Source organism: Epinephelus fuscoguttatus, linkage group LG4, assembly GCF_011397635.1.
Source record: "Epinephelus fuscoguttatus linkage group LG4, E.fuscoguttatus.final_Chr_v1".
Taxonomy (NCBI): domain Eukaryota; kingdom Metazoa; phylum Chordata; class Actinopteri; order Perciformes; family Serranidae; genus Epinephelus; species Epinephelus fuscoguttatus.
In genome coordinates, this window is record NC_064755.1 from 8805985 (window position 1) to 8832305 (window position 26321).

The 26321-nt window shown below is 39.3% G+C and overlaps 1 protein-coding gene and 1 pseudogene across 2 annotated transcripts in view; both read right to left on the bottom strand.

The window, feature by feature from the left end:
• Positions 1-26321, bottom strand: part of LOC125887275 (uncharacterized) — a 753166-nt pseudogene that overhangs the window by 203109 nt on the left and 523736 nt on the right.
• Positions 1-26321, bottom strand: part of gnao1a (guanine nucleotide binding protein (G protein), alpha activating activity polypeptide O, a) — a 140336-nt gene that overhangs the window by 14597 nt on the left and 99418 nt on the right. The window contains exons 5-7 of one of the 2 annotated variants that reach the window (XM_049575086.1): positions 13283-13411; positions 10490-10619; positions 4144-4297 (exon numbers count right to left, since the gene is read on the bottom strand). In XM_049575086.1, the coding sequence (XP_049431043.1) occupies positions 4144-4297; positions 10490-10619; positions 13283-13411 (413 nt within the window). The remainder of the gene's footprint in view (positions 1-4143; positions 4298-10489; positions 10620-13282; positions 13412-26321) is intronic. The other variant, XM_049575087.1, reaches the window with a different exon arrangement.

The window sequence follows — 26321 nt, forward strand, 5'->3', positions numbered from 1 at the left end:
GAGAGAGAGAGAGAGATGACATGCAGTGGGAGTCAGGTGAAAGCTTAAAAGCTGTTGTCATCTGGACCTTTATATCAGTCCTGCATTTCCCGTATCAGCACAATTTTCTGATACTTTATGAAAACATAACCTTTGACTTTCCAGCTCAGCACACATTCTGCTGAGGTGTTCGGTGGGCTGTGCTTACTGCTGGCCAAGCTTTAATAAATATGATACATGGACAACTTTTAGACACCAATTGGAAAGGTGATTTTAGACTGACAAATGAAATGTGATGGAAAATGTCAGGTCTTGGTGCTGTTGGCAGAGTCTGCCAGTTTCTAAATACTGCCAATGTATCATTGTATACAGCAACAGTCAAGACTGTGACAAATATGAGATCCTAGAGCCAAAAGGATTGGACCATTATTCATACTGTATACTGATTCACTGTACAGCAGTGGTAAATCTACTGTATGCCCTTTTGGTTCAAGTCCATTATTAACTGTGAGAGTTAGTTCTGCTTGTAATGCAGGCATTTGACATGCAGTGGATTCAATTAAGAGCTTTATTGTGTTATAACACTTTTGGAATGAGTCCGATCTCAGTGATTGGAGTAATTTTTGCTCATAGTGTCACTAACATCTACTTGGCTCTCGGCCATTAGCAGCACTGTGGTTTGTCTGTCTGCTTCAGCGGCAACTTCATCAGAACAGGAACAAGGTCTTGCCATGTAAAAAGGATGAAGAGAAGAGAAGAAGAGGAGAGGAGACAGGTTTGGAATCCTAATTCTCTCTTTCTCACAGTCTAGCTGTTCTGGTCTCTCTCCATCTTGCTTTCCCACAGTCTCGCTTTGTCTATTTTTTTTCCTCATTTTCACACACTCTTGCTCTCTCTGCTTTCTCACGTTCTATTGTTTGCCCGTGTTGTCTTGCTGCTCATCTTCTCTTGTATCCAGCACACTCAAGCTCCTCTCCTTTGGACTCCCGGCAACACGCCTGATTTCATTCACTGTTTCACTCATTTACTTCTTTGACTCTCATCTTGTTTTGTTCCACTGTCTGAGCCCATTGGCTCTTTTGTTTTGCTTTTAGTCTTTTATTTCCTATTCTGTCTATTTATGCTCATCCCCATCCATCCCTCCTCTCGCAACCTTTTGTATGCAACTTTCATCAGAGCAATTGTACTTTTTACAGACAACTGAACTCTTTTGCACTCTATGAATATGCTGCCAAATTCATCTCATTTATGTTTCCCCGAGGATTTATTTAACAAAGCTGGGAAGAACTTTTTTACTTAAAAATGCAGATAACTGCTGCAGCAAAGATAAAGGCTGGGGTTGACCAAATATGATATAACCTTTATATGTGTACAGTGATTGATAAAGCCAGCCGGTTGCAGTTGTAATTTAACATTGGTGATAGCCGTCTTCATTCTCGACAGTCCTGTTAGTTGTGACAGAGTAGTTACACAATGTGCACACCTGCTAAAGTTTCCCAGACTGTCATAACTCCAGAGTCCTGTACTACGAAGCCAGTTCAGCTTACCCAGGATATCTTCTTGCTATCTGGTTTGACTAACCCTAACGTCGGCTGTCAGAGGCCTGTACTACGAAGCCAGTTCAACTTACCCAGGATATCTTTTCGTTATCTGGTTTGACTAACCCTAACGTTGGCTGTCTGGATAACCAGTACTACGAAGCTGGTTATCAACTAGTTCAGTCAACTCTGGGTTTTGCTATCCAGCCACTAGCGCGTTCATGTAAAAGGGGTGGGCTTCTTAATTGCGGGCTACATCATCACAACCATGAATGAAGCAGGCTGCTTCATATAATATGTGATGAAACAGTAGCAAACGACGAGACCAGACAGTAACATGTCAGTGGTGTGGGATATAAACGCCAATCTGTAATCTTAAAACTGAAAATTTAGAAACATTGAAAACTCTATCCAATAATTCACCGTCATCCGAGATCTAAATTACGTGCAGGTATTACTGAGCTATGGGCCTATGTGACATTAGTACAGAGTATTTTTTGCTGTTCAGTCAGATGATGATGAAACTACTCTGAATATGTCACATAATACACTTTAAAGTAACATCAGACTTTTTCTGCTACGACGTAAAGGGTGGAAAAGTAGTTCATGACTGATGAGGTCTGTCTGACCGAAATGTAGCATTTATAGTAACGGGAGCCAATTAAAAATGTGTGGATTATTTTACTAATAAAATGTTATTTGTTTTATCCTAGTCCTCATCATACAGGTGACTCATGTTATTTTGAGCTGCTGTGATGGAATCAGAGTGTAAAAGTAGCAGCACTATCACTGCGGACTAAAGTAAACTTTAATTTCAAATAGTGCTAAAATCATGTGTTTAGTGAGTAAACAATCTCTCCATTTGTTAGAAGCTCTGTTTTAGAACCAGTGCAAATAGAGCCCTGGAAATATTAAATGAATCTACTGACCTATAACAGCATATAGGCTCCTCTTGTATACCTTAGACTCTGCACTTTTGTCCATGGATACTTTTTTCTTCAGTGATCTGATTGGTCAGAGGTCAGGGTGTTGACAGCCTGTGATCCGACACTCTGAAGTTTAAGTGCTCCGGAGCAGGTTAGCTGTTCAGCATAAGTTACCACAGTGATATATCCCGGTAAAAAGAGAACCAGCTTCGTAGTACTGAAAACCCAGAGTTAACCCTGCAGTTACCTTGCTTACTTCAAATCCTGATACGTAGTACAGGCCTCAGGTGGCTAAGTGGCTCTGGCTATCTCATAGTAAATCTAACGGTCGCATCGACAAGGGAAGAGGACTGAATGAAAATTCTACACACCAATATGCTGGTTTGTGTTTGTTGATGTTGAGAGGTCACGGAAGTCAACAAAACTAGTGCACAGATTCTTCTTTGTTTGCTCTGGCTCTGTTTATACCTTGTATTAATATTCATGATGACAAGTGGACAGCGCTAAATACAAGTGTTTAAGTGACAGCACTCTAACTCTTTATAACTTTCCCATTTTACAATGAGTTGGAAAGTGTTGCATGACTGCTCATGCTTTTGCCCAATGACAGCAGACGTGTTTACTTCTGCTGACAGCTATATCCCCAGCTGTACCGACACAACCGCTAATGTGACTAGTGAGGATACTAGTGAGAAGCTAGTGAGAGTGTGGACGTAGCAACTATGCACAGGACCCTATGACCTTTTAGCCAACAGTGACATAGGCACTAATGAAATCTGCACACAAGTGGTTAGCTGAAGACGCATGATAGACAAAGATGTGAACGGCGATGTGTCTTAGATGTTCACTTGTGTTCGGATCCCTGAAACACATGTTAAAGCCAGGTGTAAACTGGTTCTCTGGTCCTACGTGTTGGTTAGCTTAAACTGGTCATTAATGTGGCTGTCTGTGCTCTTCTTAGTTGAAGCAGCTGGTACTGGCAGTACTTAGCAAGTAAATATCAACAGTAGGTAACTATAATGTTAAAGAGAAAGCAAAACTAAGAAATAAGCTGTTGGAGAAGGTAAGGTCTAGACTCAGAGAGCATGTATTACTTTACCTAGTGAGTAGATCTATCCACAGATCACTGAGATCAGATCAAAACACTTCAATTTGAAGAAATACTTGTATTTTTTAAAAAGTTTTTTTTTTCTTGCGGCTCCTCATGTCAGGGGTCATTACAGTGGATCATCTGTTTCCATCTCTTCCTGTCCTCTACATTTTCCTCCGCCATGCCAACCACCTGCATTTCCCCCCCTCGCCACATCTACAAAACTGTTCTTTTCCTCTTTCCTGGCAGCTCCATCTTCGGCATCCCTCTACCGATATACACAGCATCTCTCCTTTGTCTCCTGATGTCTCTAAACTGTCTAACTTGAGCTGTCCTTCTACTCATTCCTGACCCTGTCCATCCTTGTCAAAACCAACAATAACCTTAGCGTCATTAAAAAAAAAAATATTACTGCATAAAATCTTTCTTAACAGTGACCAATGCTGCTGGACTTTCCCTTTTATGTTCAGAGCCACTCTTAAATGTTTGTGAATACTGTGTGGCGGAAGCTCTACCTCAGCAGCCACAATTCTCCCAGTGTCCATACAATTATAAAGTATATGGTACAAACTAGAAATAAAGTATCACTGTCAAGTAGGTGGATATGTACCAGTGTACTCAGGGAAGCAGATGGACAGTGGTGACTTGACAATCTTGCTTTCAAAGAGGTCCTTCTTGTTCAGAAAGAGGATGATGGAGGTGTCCTTAAACCACTTGTTGTTACAGATGGAATCAAACAGCTTCAGAGACTCGTGCATGCGGTTCTGTAGAAGAGACATTAGCAGGAGTTAAACAGGCTTTAAAACACACTCATCTGCTTCACCATAGTATATGAATGTACACACATACACAAAACCAACCAGACAAACAGAATTTGTGCAAATGTGTTCAGAAAACACATGCGCACACATGCACACAAGCAGTCAAATCAAGGACACACATACTGCACACACACGCCAATGAAACACAACGAGGAACTGAGTAAATAAAAAATGAGAAAGCAGAACAGAAGTACTGAGGAGTTCCTCTTGTCTATGAACACAGCATTTCCTGCTGCAAGTTGAGTGTGTACTTCTGTGTGTGTGCATGTGTGTATCAACACATAAGTAAAAGAAATATATTAGTAAGCTGGATGTTGCAGCCGTGTTAAACAAAGCCATGCACTACTAGCTTTAAAGCTGTGAGCTACTGCCTACTTTAACAGTAGTATGTAAACATGAATAAATGATAGCTTAAAGGGACCCTGTGGAGTTTCTGACCACAAGAGGCACTGCGGAGCAATGCTTTGAAAACAAAGTCTCCGTTTTGAGTGTATCTGGTATTCTGCAGCATGTGCTTGAGGACATAACCTGCTCACTGTGAGCAGAGGTTTATGTAATCTGCAGAAGGCAGCAACAGTTCGTGGAGGTGATAAATTATGAAGGTTGCAGTGCACCAGTGAAGGAGGAGAAGACAAAAACAATGTAGATGTAAACAATACGCATTAAAATTATCTTTGCAAATGTTTCCTGGTGTATAAAATGAAACACCATTCTTAGGCTGAATACACACAATGAGTTTAATAAGAAACATTCAATGTAAACAAAATAAAAACTAGTGTTTACAATGTAAACTCCACAGGGTATATAAAGAGTAAAAGCTATATTAGAAACAAGATTAAAGGCATGGATGTAAACACTGTTAGATTAGAATCTGAAATGCAGCTAAAAAAAGCATGAGAGCTTTCAAAAACTATAATTGACAAATAAAAGATAAAATCAATTTTAGTGTTTATTTTGTTTTCAATCATTAGACACTTTCTCATGTTAGTCGGTCACAGGGTTTTTGGTTCTCTAGATTGAGGTGTTAGCACTGGTAGAATGCTTTGTTAGCAAAAGTGCTTCTTAAACCAGTCTACCTTCACTAATTCTCACCAGAATCCACTGCTCTGTTTGCTAATGAAATCTGTAGAGGTTGAAAAGCAAATCAAATGTTGGCATTACTTTTGAGGACTCATGCAAAACAAAAAACTCAGTCAAGAAATAACCCACACTGCATATAAAAGTGCTTAATGATGAAAACATATAAACTCTGATTCTTATTGAGAATGAGTTGAAAGCAGTTTCTCTCTGATTATGATCCCTTATTGCCTAGTTAAGGACAGGGGAGGGAAAACAAGGTGACTGACGGGGTCCATCTACCAATCAGAACAGGGGAAACTAGAAATGTGGCATATCATTGATGGTTTAGGCAATGCAGTAGGGATGCACCGATTTCTCGTCCAAAATAGGTATTGGCTAATATTCACATTGCTGACTGGCAGTGGTTGATGTTTTTTCTGTTGCCTCACAACAGTTGTGTGCAGGCTAAAAATCAGGGTGCGAAACTAACGTCCTGTTGTCTCGGGGACAATAGAAAATGTGTGTGGGATGAAAAGAGATCTTGCCTGGGGCGCCGTTGGGACGAAAGGACACAGTAAACTCACTCTTGATGTGTCAGGGGACACACCCCTTTTGTCCCTGATAATGCTACATTGTGAACGACAAACCTTCATCATCCATTAAATCGGCAGGAGGAGAGCTAGTTAATGTTAGCTGTTAGCATCTAACACTAACTAACAGCTAACAAATGTTGCATTGAGTTACATATTGATGCGTTACAATGCCTTTGCTTGATCAAAAGTTGTTTCATAAATTTGTATGATGATGAATTTGGCTCGTTCAAAGATAATTTATTTTATAATCTTACTTTATAATCTACAATCTGTGCATCCCTACAATACATCCTCACATACAACAGGATGACAGAAGAGAGGTTGTTTAAATAGTTAGTACAATAATGTAGAGAAATAGCGAATAACGAAATGATTAGATGGGCAGATAGATAGATAGATAGATAGATAGATAGATAGATAGACAGATAGATAGATAAACAGATAGATGGATAGGATGCAATAAAGTATTAGATGAACTGAAAAAAAAAAAAAGCCGTGCAAAGATACACATACAACTCACACAAGGATAATTCAATTCCTCGGCTTACTAACAGAGAGGCACTGCTTTCAACTCATGGTAAGTGTACCAACCTATCAGGAGGTTTCATACCTGTCTGTGGGCGGAGAGCATCGGCAGAAGATCTGACTGCTGATTGGTTAGAGAGGACAGTCGATGGCGAGAATGACAAGAGGAGTGGAAGGAGCCAGAGGTGCTGCAGGGCGGAGCTTAGAGCAGGAACAGAAAATGCAAGGGACCCGCTCACCCACCCACTTCCCACATCCTTTGTGACACCCCCAAACACACATACAGTACACACACCTAGTGCTGAAAAGAAAGGGTTTAGAGGTGGGAGGATGGGAATTTATCCAGACAGTGTTCACTTAGAGCAGTTATCATTATATAGTCTGTGCGGGTTTGTCTGTGTGTTTTCACAGAAACAAGACAAGGAGAGACACAAAAACACAATGCAAGCAGTACTTCAATAGAAAGAAGGGAATTACAAAGCGAAAGTAGTATGTGTTGTACTGCATGTACATGGGTTTGTGTCCAGGCAGCACTTAGATGTTCATGTAGATACAGTGAAAGCCTTTAGCGCGGGATCAGTCAGGTGGTCTTTTACTTCTTATCTTCCTCTCAAAAGAACAAAATACCACACAAAAGTAACAGACAGCCTGTTCTGTCACCTCATTAAACCCAGAATACAAAAGGATGCCATACAGGTGCTGCAAATGACAGAAAATGACAGGATGTCTGCAGGTTTTAAAAAGCACTAAATTCAGTTTCCTGACAAAACCCTCCAAGGTATAAAAAAGGCTTTCATTTTAATTTCAACAAGTCTTCAATACTTTATTGTTTAATACATCCATCCACTTAAACTAATTCAATTCATTATATTATTATAAAACATTGTTATATACTGCTGGAAAGCAGTAAAAAATGTGATATAATAATCAATAACTCTATGCTATAGTATCCTTACTGGCTTTCCATCATACTTCAGAAACCCCGAAATGAGTGAACAACCAAGGAAAAGTCTATTTGTTAGTTAGGGTTACTGTCCTCATATGTTCAAAGTACTGTTAAATCAATGACTTGATTCAGGAACACAATTCTTTGTTTAACTTGAGGAAAAAATACAAATGTTTATCTCACCATCTATGACTTCTATTTCTCTGACTACACTGCATATACAAGCAGTCACATGAACTTCAGAATAACCTCTTTCATCCAACTACGGGAAGACTGTGACACATGACTTGACATACTGGAAATGGCCATTAGGAATGCAAAACATGGTGGCATACAGTATGAAGCCTGTGGTTTATGTAAAATAATGCTCTTTAAATAGGCCCAATAATAATGAGAAAACAAACAGTATGCATTGTGAATGCGTTATCGTCCTTAGTAAGACCCTGGTATACTCAGAATTTAAGATGCAAAAGGAGAAATCAACTTGCAGATACTCTTAATTCCTGTCCAGGCAGGATTAGTATTATGGGAAATAAAAGATGGCATTCTAATTAGACTCAGCGCCCATCAGTGATTGTAATGAACTGCCCAAAAGGGATATATGTATTACCTTATCACTCCCATTACTGAGGAGGGGGTGTTATCTCTGCTGTCTGATTGTAGAATTTTTTTTTTTACTGCACACAACTTTCTTCAATCACACACTGTGATTGTGTCTGGTAGCTGAGCTGACGGAGGATGTGGGCGCTCACCAAAAAACATTGTTATTTGCCTGGTAATTATATTAAAACTCCCACGGTACTGTTTGCTCATCAATAATAACAATGTTAATCAGAACACTGTCTCACAGATGAAAAAATATGTAACAGACCTGCTATTATTGCAGTCCCCTTGACTTTTGTTTGTAATTGCTGTGATGGGTAATTTTGTTTTTTGGTAAACCCATTTTGCCACAAATTGCCTTGTATTTTTCTAACTTGTATTTTAGCTGTGGGCTGTGTTGATGGAAAGATAAAAGTGGCTGCAATATCATGGTAACATCTGAGGCATTGTCAGAGGAAAAAATGGTATTTTGTCCCTTTTACAATGGATTCCTCACCAACAATAGTGAGATCAGATATATGCTTATGCTCCTTGATGCTGAGGGATGGAAATTATGTTTACTATTAATGTTGTATATAGTAGTGACATTTTCTGTTATCAAACACGACAGCAGCTGCGCTCAAATATCACCATGACCTTACATTTCTTACATTTGGATAGATTTCTAAAACACTATGCACCAATTAAATGGGCTCAGATATACAGCACACATACTAGAAGCTGTTTGTGAGTGTGTTTTATAATGGATATTTCCTCTCTTCATCTGACTTTCTTCTGGTGCTCCCAGCTCAGAGGGAGCCTTGATGACATCTGCATAAATAGAGCCACTACTGAGCACTATTTCCCAGCCTGGAATTCTCTGAGGATACACTTCAGGCTTTATAAATAGCAGTGTGAGCACCGTGCATTCTAATCAGCTTATTTGTTTTAGGTTGCATACATCATCTTTACAGCCACATGGCAGGGTGTGGTCTTTTGTTGATTTTCCAACATATATCCATATATTTATGTGTCATTTTTATTTTAGTGCCCAACTCCAAATTTTCTTGATAGTAAGAAAAGTGAATACAGCCACCTTGAATACTTCATATACAATTTCTACTATGCTTGGGGCATAACCAAGTATTATGGTATAGCAGTGTATATACAGCATGATTTTCTATACTGTCAAAAATACAGATGTTCCTCTTTCTATTGAACTAATACAGATATGCTGTATTGAAGCCTGTATTGTAATGCACAGCAAGCATCACCAGAGGTCAGTCTTTACTGATGGAACATTCAGTAAAGCTGGGAAACGTAGAGACTGTGAGTGGTGGGGATAACCTTAAAGGACAAGTAAAAAGCTAGTTAGCAATGGCTACAACATATTTTCTCATCTAACTTAGTGAATTAAGGCTTTATTTCCACCAAACCAGAGCTGGTGATACCCCAGTGAAAAGTCAGGAAGGTAAGAAGGTATGAAAAATAATGGACCCCGCCCAAGCCTAATTTCTTTACTTGCTGTATATCTCAGAATCTACAGTCAACATAATTTGCTTTTGAAGCAACCTGTAAATGTAAAAAAGGACTGTCCTTTCCATTATTTAAAACAGGTCATTTGTTTTGGCAAGAATGCAACTGGGTTTACAGTGTCAATGCAGGGAGTAATGATTTGCATAGAGAAAAATAACTCACACACACAGTCTCCCCTTGTACGTTTGCATTGAAACCATCCAGCAGTGTGTTCACCAGAGATGGACCACTGCTGGAGTAAGTGTTTGGTTAAACAAACAAGTCCGTGGTATACCACTGATTTATTTACATGTCGGACGATGACATACCAAATGGAGATCCAGAGGAAACACCGTGGAATTCCATCGAAATTCACATTATGTTGTGGTTGTACGAAAGTATGATGCTTCAGTATTATTAAATAACACCAGATATTTAGATTAACGAAATGGCAAAAAGAAAGCTGATAAGTCTGCGTGTGCTGGTTATTCTTAAAACATTCTGAAACATTTATATATGAAATATAAAAATTTTAGGACTTTTCATGCCTTAATTTATTTAGCAGCTCATCAAAGTGCACCACAGACATTTATCCCTCCCTGTCTCAAGCTCTTACACAGGCTGTGGGTTTAATGTCAGCTTAAACATCGTTTCTACATATAGAACAAGTGTATACTCTATCTTTATACTACCTGTTATATAGCCTGTAATAAGGGACTATGACCCATGCTGTCCCACATGCTGACAGTGGAAAATAACACTACTGATCTATTTGATATAGTTGAGTTTAAATGTCAGTTCCGGTATTTAGAAATGGGTCATAAGACCACAAAGTGACAGAGAAAACACATCAGTGAGACAGGGATAGAGAGACAGAGTAAGAGGGTTCATACAAATGTGAACATCTGTCCTTACCGTGGTCTCGTCCTCGTGCAGCACCTGGTCGTAACCGCTGAGCGCCACACAGAAAATGATAGCTGTGACATCCTCAAAACAGTGGATCCACTTCTTCCTCTCCGACCGCTGACCTCCCACATCAAACAGCCTGGAGGACAAAGAGACAGACGTCAATAAACATACACACACACACACCCACACACATAACACATATTATAATGGCTTCTGAAGCCTGGCAGCTTCTTTAGCATTCTCAGTTGAGGTCAGTTTGTGGGTCCAATTATAAACTGGACATGTTTCAGTTTTTTTGTTTTTTTTTTAAACTGGCTCTTTACTCCAGCAGTGGTACATTACTTTCATGTCGTGACGATTCTGGCCCCCTGCCTAGTCCATAAAGCTGTTTTATTTCTTGCAATGATCTGATATTGTCAAAAGCTGGCTTATTGTTTCTACACCCAAGTGTATGCTCCATGAGCCTCTGTGTTTGAAAAGCTCAGTCAGTCTCTCAAAACATTAGAGCCCAAGAGAGAAATTAAAACTGGCAATTTTCATCTTATCCTTTGGATTCGTCAATGTGTGGTATCACTGTCTCTATGTTAGGGATGGGGATTTTAAGTAATGTCTATATTCATATACTCGCATTTAATTATTATAGAGTACTTGAAGATTTGCAAAACACTAAACATAATAATTGGTCAACAACAGAAAATTAGTGCAACTTGAAATTCATTTATTAAACAACCAGGCTTAAATGAACCTATTTATCCATGAATTCAAGTTAACATAAGAAAAATCAGTAAACTTTCTGTTGCTGCCATTACGTATGTTAGATGCTTTGCTGAAGGATGGTCTCCTCTGGTGTTAGCAAGAGTTAACACAGCAGCAGCAGCTAACATCTGACATCTAGCCATTAAATGGTTCCAGCAAACTCACACTGACATCAAAATGGCTGGACTCTGTCATTAAACCTGTTAAGAAATGTAAGGCATTGTGTGCTGTGTGACTTTAACAGTTGGCCCTGTCACTGTGTCTCTGCATGTGGACAAATGGGGCAAGGAGGCTCTGAGTGAAGTAAGACACTGTGCGCAGCTCTACAGTGACATAAGATTTTACCTGATATGCGGGGTTGGATGGCGATTATTCTATAGGTTATACAAATACTGACGCCTAAATCAAGTACTGATGCCCATCCTTAATTGATGTGTGGTATCACTGTGTATGAAATGCGCTGAATGTAAGAGAGCGTAACCACTGCTATACATACTGGTCATCTGAGATTTTTCCTTTTCTTTAGCTGTATAAAGACTTTTTTGAGCCCATTTCAGATACTGACAATAATTCTCCAGTCTCTCCTCTGCATCTGTCATCATGCTGGCTCAATCAGACAATGTTAACCATTTTTAAGATATGGGATGTTCAGACAGGAGCTGCTGGTCTGTGAATGCTGGCTCCCTACAGATCTTAAGTTTTGTTCTCCATAGAAAGGGAAAAGTGGAAATACTGCAATTCACTGTCTTGCCTAATCTCTGTAAACAGATATCTACATACTGTGTGTATGACTTTGGTAGTGAAAGCTTTCTGGTTTCCTTTTGTAGTACGTTTTCAGTCTGAGTAGTATTGACCAATCACATTTGCGCTGGGTTTGGCTGCAAGCAGGTAAACAATCCATTTGGAAAGCAAAAGAGGCAAAATGCAACCTTGGAATCCATCTGCTATCATCTGATGATGATTTAGCTTATCATTAGCTTTTCTTATTAGCTGCATTTATATGCAGATGTGTGTTCAAGTTGCTAATTGGACTGTAACAATGACCAAAGCACAGAAAACGGATATCCATTATCCAGATATTGGCTGGCTACACTGGAACCCTTGAAATACTGGTCATTACCCCCAAAAGCTAAATTAAGATCTGATGGAGTTTCTCATGTACAAGATGTATTTTTGTGGTTTAGAGTACACTAAGCAAACCACTACCAGAGAGGAGTGAATCCAAAGCGAAGTGAGCCCAGTTCTACATGTGACTGGTATAATGGTAGGTAGGTTGATGGGTTACACCCAGTACAGGAACACTGTAGTCTCCCACACACTGCCTGACTGCCAGTAATAGCAATTGAGCTGACAATATTTAGACTTCTCAACAAAACACACCCAGCACGCCGCCTACTCAACGGCAAGAGTAACAGTAGAAAGCATCATTCAGCACAACCAAAATTTTTTTGCACGTCTAAACTGATTGTGTGTCTATGTATCTGAACACACAAGAAATAAAGTGTGCGTTTATTTGAGAAAGTTTGGCACAGTCTGTGAAACAAACATCAGTGGAAGTGTGATGGTGCATCCATCCAGAAAAATAATTGGTGTCTACAGTTTATTAACCTTTCCGCTCTGTGTGCCTATCAATACTTTTGTGTGTGTGTGTGTGTGTGTGTGTGTGTGTGTGTGTGTGTGTGTGTGTGTGCATGCGCGCATTTGCACACAAGAGGGGCAGAAATATGGTAATTAAATTAGAGGTCGGAAAAAGCCTCCTCCCCTTTTCTCTCTGTCTTCTCCTCCTTCTACCATCCCAACACGCCCCTCCTCTCTGTCATCATTCCCACAGCTCCTTGCTCTAATTGAATAAGATCTCATTAAAATGACAGACAATCATAAATATACGGAAGACACTTGGACACTTGTTTAAGCAGTTCATCTTATTAATTACAGCCTGGAGTTCCAACTGTATGCATGGATAAGAGGAGCAGACAGACACATGAGCAAAAAGCAGCACTAGTGACAGTGCAAGATATGTCACTGTTGTGAGTTAACACTCACCTGAAGTGAAGGTTTTTGAAGGTAAAGTGTGTCTCGACGATGCCTGTGGTCTTCACTCGGGTCCTCAGGATGTCCTGCTCTGTGGGCTGGTAGTCTGCCGCACCAATCCGATCTAGGCTGTCTAGGTAGCTGCACACACAAAGAAAGACACAGATTGTAAATCAAGAGCAATCTACTTCTAATTTAGCTACTGTAACAAGCCATGGTAAGCCTGCCAAGCTTTGGATTTCTCTACATGCCGAAGTGGTGTACATGAGGCTGTAGTGAGAGAGACACTCTGCATTTCAAAGAGTGTGGGGATCATGTCTTTTTTAGCCTTTCCTACACTAAAACACATAGGCAAAAGTACAGGGAATGGATTAATTGTGATTATCTGCCTATGTCATTTGTGAGCATTTTCAGGTTTGGCTAACTAGCTTATTATCGACAGTAGAAAGTGTTTCAAGGCCAAGGAGGACATCATTAATTAACTAGTGTTCTGGGATACAGGTTTTCACATTGTGTAGTAGTCGGTCCCATAGGCTACTAGACTACAGGTATCAGACACTTAAATTTAATGCCTATAAGACCTTTATTTTTCAGTAAAGTATAAAGACAAGTACACCCGGTGGTTCAATGTAGAGGTAGGTTCTATGTAGAAATATGTTTATTAGAGTGAGTTAGGTTAATCTACATTTTGCCAACAGGCAGGTGCAAGTATAAAGTGAAAATACAGTATTAGGTTCAGTGGCAGGTTTAAAGATTCGTAAAATTAAAAATGTGGACTTCACGCAGGAAAGTTTGACTCATTCTGACAAAAAGAAAATGAAAGATGGATTGTTAAAGTTAGATGAAATGTTTGTGGCAATTAAGATCTCACAAATCTATTAAGGCTTAATATCTATAAAATTAAATTATAAACTTAAAGACTTTTTAAGGACCTGCAGACACCCTGCTAGACTTTAGGCTAAGGTTAGTGTCCAGCTCTTAATTAGATTTGGGAATGTTTACACTCCAGCAACCCCAAGACAAGATATTGATGCTTTTACCACACTTCTCAGTTAAGAGGTTCTTACATTAGGGATCCAGGCCTGGATCCAAGCACACTTGACCAAGTCCAGTTCATTTGAACGCAGTACATCAACCCATGCCTGAGTCTTGAAAAGGTGGTCTTGATTACGGTTCATGTGTACTAAGTTTCAGTTGGGATCGGGTGTGAACACTAACCATACCAAACATGGAGATTACAGTTATTTAAAGCCAGTAGGAGTTGGCAAGTAGAGTAGCAAAGGCATTTCTCAGCACTGCAAAATCTGTGCATGCACAATCTCAACCTCTGAACTTCATGGCCATGGGTGATAAAGAAGAAAGGCAGACGAGAGAGTTGTTCTTGACATAGTTTCTAACAATGAACAACAGTAGCCATAACGACGTGAAGGCTGACTACGTCATATGAGCTTGGGATATTGTGATTGGTGCTCTTTCTGTACTGTAGCGACAAAATACACAATTGCCACACAGATGATGTGTACCCCCGTATGTAACAATATTACTGATGTGAAAGCCAAGCGGTGGGGGAGTGGAGAAGGGGGAGGCGATCTTACTCAAGCACGGTATGAATCCAAAATGTGAAAACGCTCTTAATCCTAATTTTAAAAGTCTTTTCTCTTGCAACGTTAAAAGTGAAAACATACTTTTTGAAAATCCGAACAGGATGTAAGCTAAGCAGCTAAACAGGATTATGTTAGGACAAAATAACTCCAATATACACTCTAAGTGTAAACAGAGAGCTTGACAGGCATGGCAACAGTAACTAAGGGGGCTGACAGAGTCAGACTGCCATTGATTAAAATGGATTCAATTGTTTTACTGTAATCCTCTTTGTGTTACAGTGTAATGATGTATGTTGTGGCTCAGGTGGGTGAAACAGTGACATAACATAACAAGCAGAATGTGACACCCACCCACTGGATTGCTGTCATCAAAAATGATAGTAAATATGCTACTCTACTGGCTGCAGTGGGGTAATATTCTAACCCCTACCCACCCTCTCTTCAGGAGATCGGAGATCAGGATAAGCTACAGATCAATACTGTCAGAACAGGAGTACGAATTTTCAACAATGCCAGTATTTAAATAAATGCATTTATCTCCCTGATTTCTCAACAAAAAAGGCAATTTCAGGGGGGACGAGGGTGCACGCCATCTCCCTTACTGAAGAACTAACCAAAATCCATCCACTCTTTAACCTGCCATCCCTCTCCACCCCCCAGGTCCAGACCCAGACACCAACCGATCTCTACCCGGACCTATGACCAATAAATACAGTTTGACAATACAACATTTGTAGCACCGATTTAGCCAGGAAACTCCCACAGGCATTAAATCACATCACATGATACCACTCAGCCAATCAAATCTGTGGATTCCGATAAGCATTAAAACTTGAGTGAGACACAGGGGAGAGATGAGAGGCAACAGTTGGAGAAATAAGTGAGTCAGAGAAGAATAATTTCACATGACTTATTCTAAGATGAGAAATTTAGACAGTGAAAACACAGCTCTTAGAAGGATGGACTCTTACATGTTCGTTATGGGCAGTTCAAGACCAGTATTTGTCATCATATGTTACGAGACTGTGGCAATTATTAAAAGTAGTAACATGAAGCACCACTAGGGGGTCTGCCCCCCCTGTTCAAAATAAATAAAACATCTACAGCCTAAACATTAAATGAATAAAGGCAATCAGCCCTTGTTGGCAGATGAAATACATATAGTAGCTACCATGTCAAGTGGCTACTTGGTAAGAAGCTATAAAGAGGAGTGGGTAGGCGAGATGACTCTGTTCAGTTATGTAATGGAATATCCCTGGAAGTGGACCTTTATTTTTTAATGTGGAAGTATAAATCAAATACTCCGTAGTATGGTTCAGAGATTCATCTTACAGCCCATTGAGGGCAGCTCCCTGGCTGGTGGATACTGTAAAAATCCACCATATTATCAAGCAGGAATAAAGGAGAGAGTGAAGAAAGAGTCGTGATTTCATTACTTATTCACTTTTACAGCTCGGCCACTGAGAATCTTTTATTCTGACTGGCTGGCAGGTGTCTCTTTTGTTCTTTCAATGCCATGTCCTTTTCCTATGCTGACTTAAAGCTGTGTAATGTCCACCTTGGAGGGTATTATTCATTACATATCCACTTCTAAAAGACAGATTTACTTCTAAAACAGCACAGAGTGAGGTCTCAACTTAAAAAAATACTTTTCTCCATAACAACCATTCATACATAATTGGTATTCTAAACCAACACAGATGAGCTCAAAGATAGTCAGACAGGCGAGCAGAATATAGGAGCAGAATATATACCCACATCATGCATCCATTTAGTGTAATGGATTTAAAGGTTTTATTTATAGTTGTGCAAGAGTGTTGTTTCAGAGCTTTTAAATGGGTGCTGAGTTACTTCCAAGAGAAAGAGAGAAAAGATAAAGGCTCGAGAGGAGAGGAGATATTGGGCTGATGGATACCAAGAAGTGGATGGCACACACACACAGGCACAGACACACAGTGCACACTTGCAAAGCTTCAGTGATAAGAACTATTGATTACACAGAAAGGAATATGGGTTAGAGCTTGGGGTGAGGAGAGGAAGTAGATAGGGAGAGCTGAAAGAGTGGAGACAAAGACAATGTGAGAGGAAGAAAGCAGTTTTTTCAGGGCAACAATCAGGCAAAGTGATCTGTTGGACCTTGATTTTAAAAAAAAAATGGGAAATAATGTCTATAGAAACATGCACCAGGTGCTAAACAGATCTGTCTGCTCCACTATTGCATCAACCTAGATCTTAGATACTCTGACTAACTATATTACTAGAAAATCACAGTGATTTGGTGTTAAAACATTTTGTATGATTGAAAAATAAAAAGGGCTCTGATAAGATTAGAAGATAATCAAACACTATAAACAAAAACACACAAAACAAGTACCTCATCACAAATGCTTTCCAAAGCAGATTTTAGGGTAAACACAATTTCTATAAACATAAGAACAGCTGCTCAAACAAATCCTTTCTAATCAGTGTTCCTAGAGCTTAAGGCAGGTTTGATTTAAGACCTTTAAGACTTGTTTTAATGCCACTTGAAATGAAATTTAACCAAAATTCAAGAAAGAAAATGGAATTACCACCCCACTGTTTATGCCTCTGTGCACCAGTCAAGTTCTCATACACTGTCTCATACAGTTTACATCCATGTCTGTAAAAATATGGATACTTCACAACCATTTTCCTCCCGACAGAACAGAATATCTATACAAACAGGACAGTTTCTAGGTTAACACCCAAGATGAGTGTCACCAATTCAGTATCTGACCAAATGTTTCCCCTGGCATTATTATGTCGCAGTGAAGTTGACCTTTTGGATATAAAACGTCATCACTTCAACATTTTATCCTATTAGACATTTGTTTGAAGTTTTGTCATGGCATTGTGAATTCTTTAGTTATGGTCAAAAAACATCACACTGACCTAGACCTTTGACCACAAAATTCAGTTCATTGTCTCATCCAAATGAACATTTGTGCAAAATTTGAAGAAATTCGCTCAAGGTATTCTTAAGATATCACATTCACAAGAATGAGACTGATGAGGTTCCATAGACTTGACTTTTGACCACCAAAATTTAATTAGTTCATTGTTGAATCCAAGTGGACATTTGTGCCAAACTTGAAGGAATTCCCTCAAGCTGTTTTTTGTCTTGCATTCATGCAAGACGAAGAACAAGACGAGATGCATGCAAGGTCACAGTAACTTTGACCTTTGAGACTTGACTACCAACATCAAATCAGTTCACCTTCAAGTCCAAGTCAACCTTTGTGCCAAATTTGTCGAAATTCTCTCAAGGCACTCCTGAGATATCTCGTTCACAAGAATGAGATGGACAAGGTCACAGTGACCTTGACCTTTGACCACCAAAAACTAATCAGTTCATCGTTAAGTCTAAGTGGACATTTGTGCCAAATTCAAAGAAATTCCCTTGGGGTTTTCCTGAGATATTGTGTTCACAAGAACGGGACGGATGGAAGGATGGATGCACAGATGGATAACATAATGCCTCCGGCCACAGCTATCGCTGGCGTGAAGGCATAAAAAACCCACAAAACAAGCAGCTCATCACAAATGCTTTCCAAAGCAGATTACATGGTGCTTGAAATGTGAACAGAATTTCTATGGATATAAAAACAGCTGTTCAATCAACTCCACTCTAATCAGGGTTCCTAGAGTTTAGGTTAGATTTAAGACTTTTCTGTTTAACGGCACTTGACATTAAATTTAACTACCCTTAACAGCTATCCTGATCTGTGCAGGGTTAAAAAAAAATAGATGCTCCCAGTTAATCTGAGATTTCACAAAGCATCATCCCCAAAATTAGGCAATTCTTCATGGAATCCTACTTCCAACACCTTAGCATGCTTAAGACTTTTTAAAGGTTCCAGTATGTGTGGTTTAAGGGGGTGTAATAGCACAAATGAAATAGATGTAATACACCCAACTATTTTTTCATTAGTTTATAATCACCTGAGACTAAGAATAATTGTGTTTTTGTTACCCTTAGACTAAGCCATTTATATCTACACGCAGAGTGAGTCCTCTTCCACAGAGTCCACCATGTTGTTTCTACAGTAGCCCAGAATGGACAAACCAAACAATGGCTCTAGACAGGGCCATTCACGTTTTTGCGTGGCAAACAAAGTTCTCCTACACACCTGAACACCTGGTTGAATGCAAAGTTGCAACTTCACCGCTAGATGCCACTATACACTATACCTTTAAGACATTTTAATACCAATTAAGGCCTTATTTCTTAGATTAATTATTTAATGTCTTGTAAGACCTTTTTTTTACTGGAACCCTGTTAATACAACAGTCATGCCAAAACAATACATTTGTGAATTTCACCAATTAAGATGCCATGTTGTTATGTTTGAACCAACATGACTCAACATGTAACTTAAAACAGATCTATGTGCTAATATTTCTTTAACAGATACACAAATCTCTTAACCCCAGCCTTAAAGGTCTGAAAAAGACTCTCACCACCTCACCATTACAGCTTCCAACATCTGGCTGCAGTTGTTTGCATCATTTGCTCTATGACGTATTGTGAAATGAATGCTTAACACTCTCAAGCTGTATGCTAAAAGTCATTGAATATTATCCTTATGCATGTCTTCGATAATGTCTCCTCTTGCTGTCTTTTCTCTGTCCTGTCAAAGTTAACTATCTGTAAAGAAATGATGAACACATGAAAAAAATAGTAGACTGTACTTAGATATTTGACTTTTGAGTAAGAAAGGTCAGTTATAGCTGCCATTATCATTGGAGCTCAATAATGTGACTTTTATGACCTTTATCACCACAGGAGGTCGACCCCTCTCTGAATAGAGGCTGTCAGCTCCTCCTGTTCACTGTTTCCATCCTACAGTCACTTTCAAAAAAATGTATCTGACATGAACTCATATTAATGCGAACATTATTTCATGTACAGAGTTGCTGTCCCCTGAAGCTCTTACTCACACAGCAATGTAAATCACATTAAATCGTACCCACACAGGCTAATATCTTCTGTATGCTTGCACAATATATACAGTATGTAGACCACCACTGCATTAGTCCCCCTCCTCACCCTGATATTACTCTTCATGGTGCACTAAGTCGATTAACACCAGACCCCTGTGTATGCTTCTCTCATTTCCCTGGTGATGTACAGTATTATACATGATCACTGAAAGGGTGTTAGGCATAAAAGAGAGACAACCGCAGAGAATGTTGTCTGTGAGGTGATAATGGCAAAGATGAGTGCATTCATGCGTATGTGTGTCTCCGACATAGAACCCGAAAGAGTTCTCATGAGCTGCGATATTCAGCATCACTCTCTCAACGTTTTGTTAACACACATCCCACCCCTGTTTCTGTCAAACACTTTTCTATTTTCAGTATCATGCAATATTTTTACATGTAATATGTAAAAAGAGATCCTGCACTAACCAGTAATTTACAGCTAAGGCACTGGTGTTAATAAAACAGCGAGTGGAAAACCTGATGCTAAAAAGGACTGATAGCACAGATGTATAAAGAGAACTGGATACAGCATTCCATTGAAAGTTGCTCAGTAGCACAGGAAGCTAAAAAAGTTGGACTTCCTGAGAATAAACCTGGATCTTACACATCAGCCCTCCACTAACTTGAATGAGGATGAAATGATTAATCGCACAGCTCTTCTAGACTTTCTAAATGTAATCAGACCAAACAGATCAAATCACCATAGTGAAAAAAGTAAATTCACAGAGGTTCAAAAGAATGCACTCACTGACTTAAAGAAGCCTCGTCACCATGTAAGTCTGAGAGAAAAAGTCTTTTTGGAACCACTACCATCGCGTGATGGACCCAGAAGGTGTAATTCCACCATTTGGTCACAACAAAAATTAGCTTCAAAGCCTGATGCACTTCTTGAGGCCTAACTGGTAGTCTTTTTCTTTGTTTCGGGGGGGAACTGGAAAGAGCACAAGAACTGATCCTTCCAAAGCCCCACCTCTTTTCACTCTGTGCTCCAATAACAGTTGAGCAAGCTTGGTACCCGGCAGAACCTTGGTCAGCTCTCCCCTTTCCAGTTATACTTAAATAATGCTTTGTGCTAGAAAGTGAAATTTAAAGATGGGTAGAGGATATGGACTATCCCAATCTTCATGGAAACATTATGTTGTATATAGTCACATCTTAAGTTAGCTAATATCAGTAAAACATAAGCTAACTAGCTAGCTAATGTACAGCTACATCAAGAGGAGTTAGTCTAATGATCAGTGAAGTTTGCTTTCTCCTTATTTCTGTGGTATTTCCGTTACATAAATTATTAGCGAGATCAGGGCTGGGGCAATGGTTAGCACTGTAGCCAAGAGGTTTCCAGGTTTGAATCTGCTGGCCGGCTGACGCCCCTCTCTGTGGAGTTTGCATGTTCTCTCCTTGTCAGCGTGAGTTTTATCACAAGGTCCCCGGCTTCCTTCCACAGTCCATAGACATGCAGGTTAGATCAGGTGTGAATGTGAATGTGAATGGTTGTCTGTCTTTATGTGTCAGCACTGTCATAGTCGGCAGATGACCTGTCCAGGGTGTACCCTGCCTCTCGCCTAATGTCATGAATCTATCCTTCCATTGCATACTGTAGTCCTCTGTGTCAGCTTCTTACAGTTGACGCCCAGAAAGTATTTACATACTGTGGCACCTGGCTAAAAGGGGTGGGTACCAAGTTACAGCTCACTCGCATTGATCACTTAGCTATTTACATCAGAATGTGGTTCCCTAAAGAAATCAAACCCATCAAACAAGGGTCACAAATTATAAAACTGTATTTTTAAGTACACGTAGATGTCATTTCAAAGTATATGCAACTGTTGACTACATATGGTATCTCCAAGTGTACAGGCCTACCACATATGATTTTAACTTTAAACATATACACACATATACACAAATTTTAACGCATAATTTGTACACTTTGAAATATGAAATGTGCTTAATCATGTTTGTGTGGCATGTATGTTTTGTTTTTTTCTTCCTTTTTACAATATAAGCTCAGGGGAGGTCAGCTCAACTGCCCTGCTTCATAGCTGTTGCTAAGTAACTGCTTTAGACATCTCCCCTACTGTGATGCTCTGACACATATTTAAAACCAGCACTCTTCACTTCTACAGCAGCGGCATGATGCAACATGATACAACCTGGCCACAACATAAAAAGGGCTCTGAATCGATAGAGGAAAAAGCAGTGTCATTACTGACCCCAGAGAAAAAGATACACCAGGAAATTTCACACTGGCAGTGTACACGCGCTTCAAGGCACGTCTTAAATACACACTGACCAGACTAGGACATCTATTTTGTATTTTAGCCTTTCGTGAAGAGAAGCACGCTGACCTCTCAACATGAGGTTACCTCTGTTGTCAACAGAAGATAAAGGGGAGAACTTTCTAAAGCCAGCAATGGACACGTAACCGTACCCACTAGCACCAAGATGTGCTATGTTTATCAATTTGAATCAATATGACTGAAGTAAGTTTTACATTATTAACCAGTAAAAAGTTCAATGATGTTAAATAATCAAATGCAATGTAAGATGAAGAATCAATATCTGTAGTAAAGAATGGAGAATGAAGCCATGATGTCTGACATTTAACTTCAATTAGTTCTAAACAAGTATACTCAGACTGCCTGCTATTAGTGGGCACTCTGCTCTCAATCCATTTAATACTGCAGTCTTTCAGTGTAATAAACCAAAGCATCAAAGCAATGCTCTTGTCCAGTATCCATTAAATTACCTGATCTGAGATGTTAATGGGAAACTCTGGTATTTTTGAACCTGGACTCTATTTTCCCATGCTTTTGTGTCTAAGAAACTAATGGAGGCAACATTTTTTTTTTTAAATTGGTCCCGTATTGAGAGAGACTGCTGTGGTGAAACAGGCTACAATACCAACCCTTATGAGCAATTGTGCACCATCAATTTACATCTATTAAAAGTGCAGGCTCAGATTGTTATTAGAAGTGTCTGACAACATTATGTAAAAGGTCCTACAGAGAAATGAAACAGTTTTCTTAACCTTTCTGTGATCTCATCTGGTTGCGAAGTCTTGTTCTGATTCTGGTGGACTTTTTGTATCTCAACACCACAAATTCTCTTCAGCACTCCTCTATCCAAGGCCCAATTGCAATCCTCCCCTTGGCCCTACCACTCCATTTTGAGTGCTGCTGCTTGGTTAGGGTATCCTTTTTCTTCAGGGGATCAAGGGGCAGTGGTACAAGAAAATTTCCAGATTGCTTTGGGATCAGCAGCAGTCTGAATGTAAACAAGCAACATGGCTGCTACATGGCAGGGAAAGATGCCCATACATTTAAGTTTATCTTTACAAATTGCCATGAAAAAATGCTGAAATCTGTCGGGACATCTTAGTTTAATGTAAACATAAAGGAATGTGTAATTTGAACGATTTATCAAGCATTTCAGAGAAACTGCTACTGTGTCAGATGTTTCTTTTAGCTAACTATTTCAACATTTAATCATTACTTTTAGCTAACGCAAGCTATTTGAACCGTTTGTCATTTACCTTAAGCTATCTGTTTCTACTGTTTATTCATCACTTTTAGCTACCTAATGCTACTGATGAAGTAACAAGTGCCATCCTATTTCTTGGTTTAAGACTTCAAACCCAACCCCTTGTGGCTCTGCTCAGAAGGGCCACTACTCAGTCCAGGGCTCTCAAACTTGGCAGGGACTTCTCCTTGAGCTAGACCTGGTCACAATAACAGCGAAAAGTAAGGAAAAATGTTTCATTTCTCTGTAGGGTCTTTATCACAATGATGCCAGACACTCCAAATAACAATCTAAACCTGTCATTGGCAAAAACAAGCAGTTTTAATAGACATTAATTAACTGTGCACAATTTCCCGCAGAGATTCAATTGCAGCCTGTTTTGCTGCTGTAGCTGCAGCGGTCTCTTTCTATACTGGACCAATTTCAAAAATTGCTGTCTCAATTAGTCACTTAGACACAAAAACATGGGAAAATAGATTGAATGAGACAAAGTGGGTACATGCATACCGCTGCGCCACAAAGGCAGAGGATGTAAATCATAAACAGAGTGTACGTGTATTGTGGTAAATAGGTCAGGACATGCAGGGCATTTGCACAGAGAGAGAGAGAGAGAGGCAGAGGCAGAGAGGACGGGTGGCTTTAGGCAGAATTTGCTCCTCTCAGAGTAGAGCTTTCTTCGTTCTGTGTAATACAAACTCACATTACATGCATGTGTGATTACACACACAAACCACACACTCGCACAAACACTCCCTGCTCGCACCATCATCGTCTTCACTAAACACCCAGCCTTCAACCTAACTGTAACACCTGGCAACCGAAAAAGAACCTTTCAAGGTAAAAACTGACAAAATAATATCTCAACTTTGGAGAAATGTCATCCACTTTCTTCTGCTGTTAGGGATTTTCAAGAAAGAAGTGCAGAAGTGCAGACACACACACACATACACACACACACACACACACACACACACACACACACACACACACACACACACACACACACACACACAAACTGAGTGTGGTCAGATCATGTGATATCTGTCCTATCATTCCATTGGCTGGTTGGCCTGTTCTGCTCCACAGGCCACAACATAATAGGAAGTGCGCATCAATCTTTAATGTGACATTTAACACAGGCACACAAAAGTGCACACACGCAAACACAAACACACAAGCACACACACTTTCACACACAGAGCGGATGTTGTTTGAGTTAATTGACCACATGTAAATGCTGACAGGAATATATTTGCACTTCCAAGATGTCTGTCATGATGAGAAATAACTTAGAGCTGCAACTTTATCTCTCTGCATCCTTTCTTGCTCTCTCTTCACTTCTGACTTACTGACTCACTCTTTACCGCGCCTGTTTGGTCTCATTTGTCTTGTGGCCTGTATCATTCAATCATTTTAATGTGTTTTCTTTGTTAAAGCCTCTGTTTCAACTCCTCCTCTTAAACTTCCCTTGCCTCGTCTCTCTGTATCTTCTCTTTCTTCAGTTTCCCATGCTCTCCTTCTCCTGTGCGTCTGCATTTGATTTGCTTCTACACACTTATTTCAACTGGCTAATTCCCATTCAAATGGTGCATTAGTCTCATTTTTGTTTGACAATTGCCTCTAAATTCTAAGTAGGAAATAATTACCTAACTAACAAACAATGCCAGTAACTGATACAAGTAATATAGCAGACATCCAAAGGAAAGCAAGCTTTTGCATAACTTCTCCTGAATGAATATCTTGAGGGAATGAGCATATTTTATGCTTTTCCCCATGAAATATTCAATTTCCTGTTGTCATATGACTTAAAGTATATTGGTTTGGTGCAGCCAAGAATGCAGTTTAATATGAATTCATGTTATGAAATGGTCAGTGTATAAACAGATTCACTACAACCATGGTTTGACCGTATGAGAGGGGTGTACATCAGTTGTGGAATATAAAAAGGTACATTTACTCAAGTACTTTACTTATGTACAAATCTGAGGTACTTATACTTGACTTGTGTCTTCTTTCTTTTCATACAACTTTCTACTCTCCTCCACAACATTTCAGAAGGGAAAATTTTACTTTTTACTGATGTTGGCATCTTTAGTTACTAATGACTTTACAAATTTAGTCTTTTGCATATACAAAATATGAAGATCTTATCAAATATGACACTTTCTTATTAATTAGTCTACCCAACAGCAGCCTATACAGGAATACAACTGAAACAATTAGACAATTATGCAATTACTTATCGACAGACAATTATTGGAACTATACTAACTATTTTTTAGTGCAAATGATGCAAGCTTCTCAAATATGAGGATTTGCTGCTTTTCCTTTTACTTATTTTAATAAATCTGAGGTTTGGACAATGAGTTTGACAAAACAAAGAATGCTTTTAAATCAATGCACAAAATATAATTGTATATACAGTGTCACACACACACACACACACACACACACACACACACACACACACACACACACACATTGCATTAGCCACAACTGGACTGGACTGTGAAATAGGCAATTTTATTTTAATTTAATTTTTCATTCCTATTTATGCGCTTATTTTAACTTATACTATTCTATGTCTGTTTTAATACCACTGTGTTGCTGTTGATTAGGGGAAGTGTGGTTGTTGTCTTTTATGAGCTGCTGGACAGTTGATTTTCCCTTCGGGGATGAATAAAGTTCTTTCTATTCTATTCGATAATAGTGTAACAGTCACAGGGCTAATTTTCTTCATCGAGATTACTTATATTTCTTATACTTAAGTATATTTTCCTGATTTAACTTCTATATGCAAAGCAAGACTTTATTTGTACCACAGTATTTTACAGCGTGTTATTATTACATTTACTTAAGGAACTGAAGGATCTGAATATGTCATCCACCACAGGTGCGTGTTTAGCGTATGTACTACA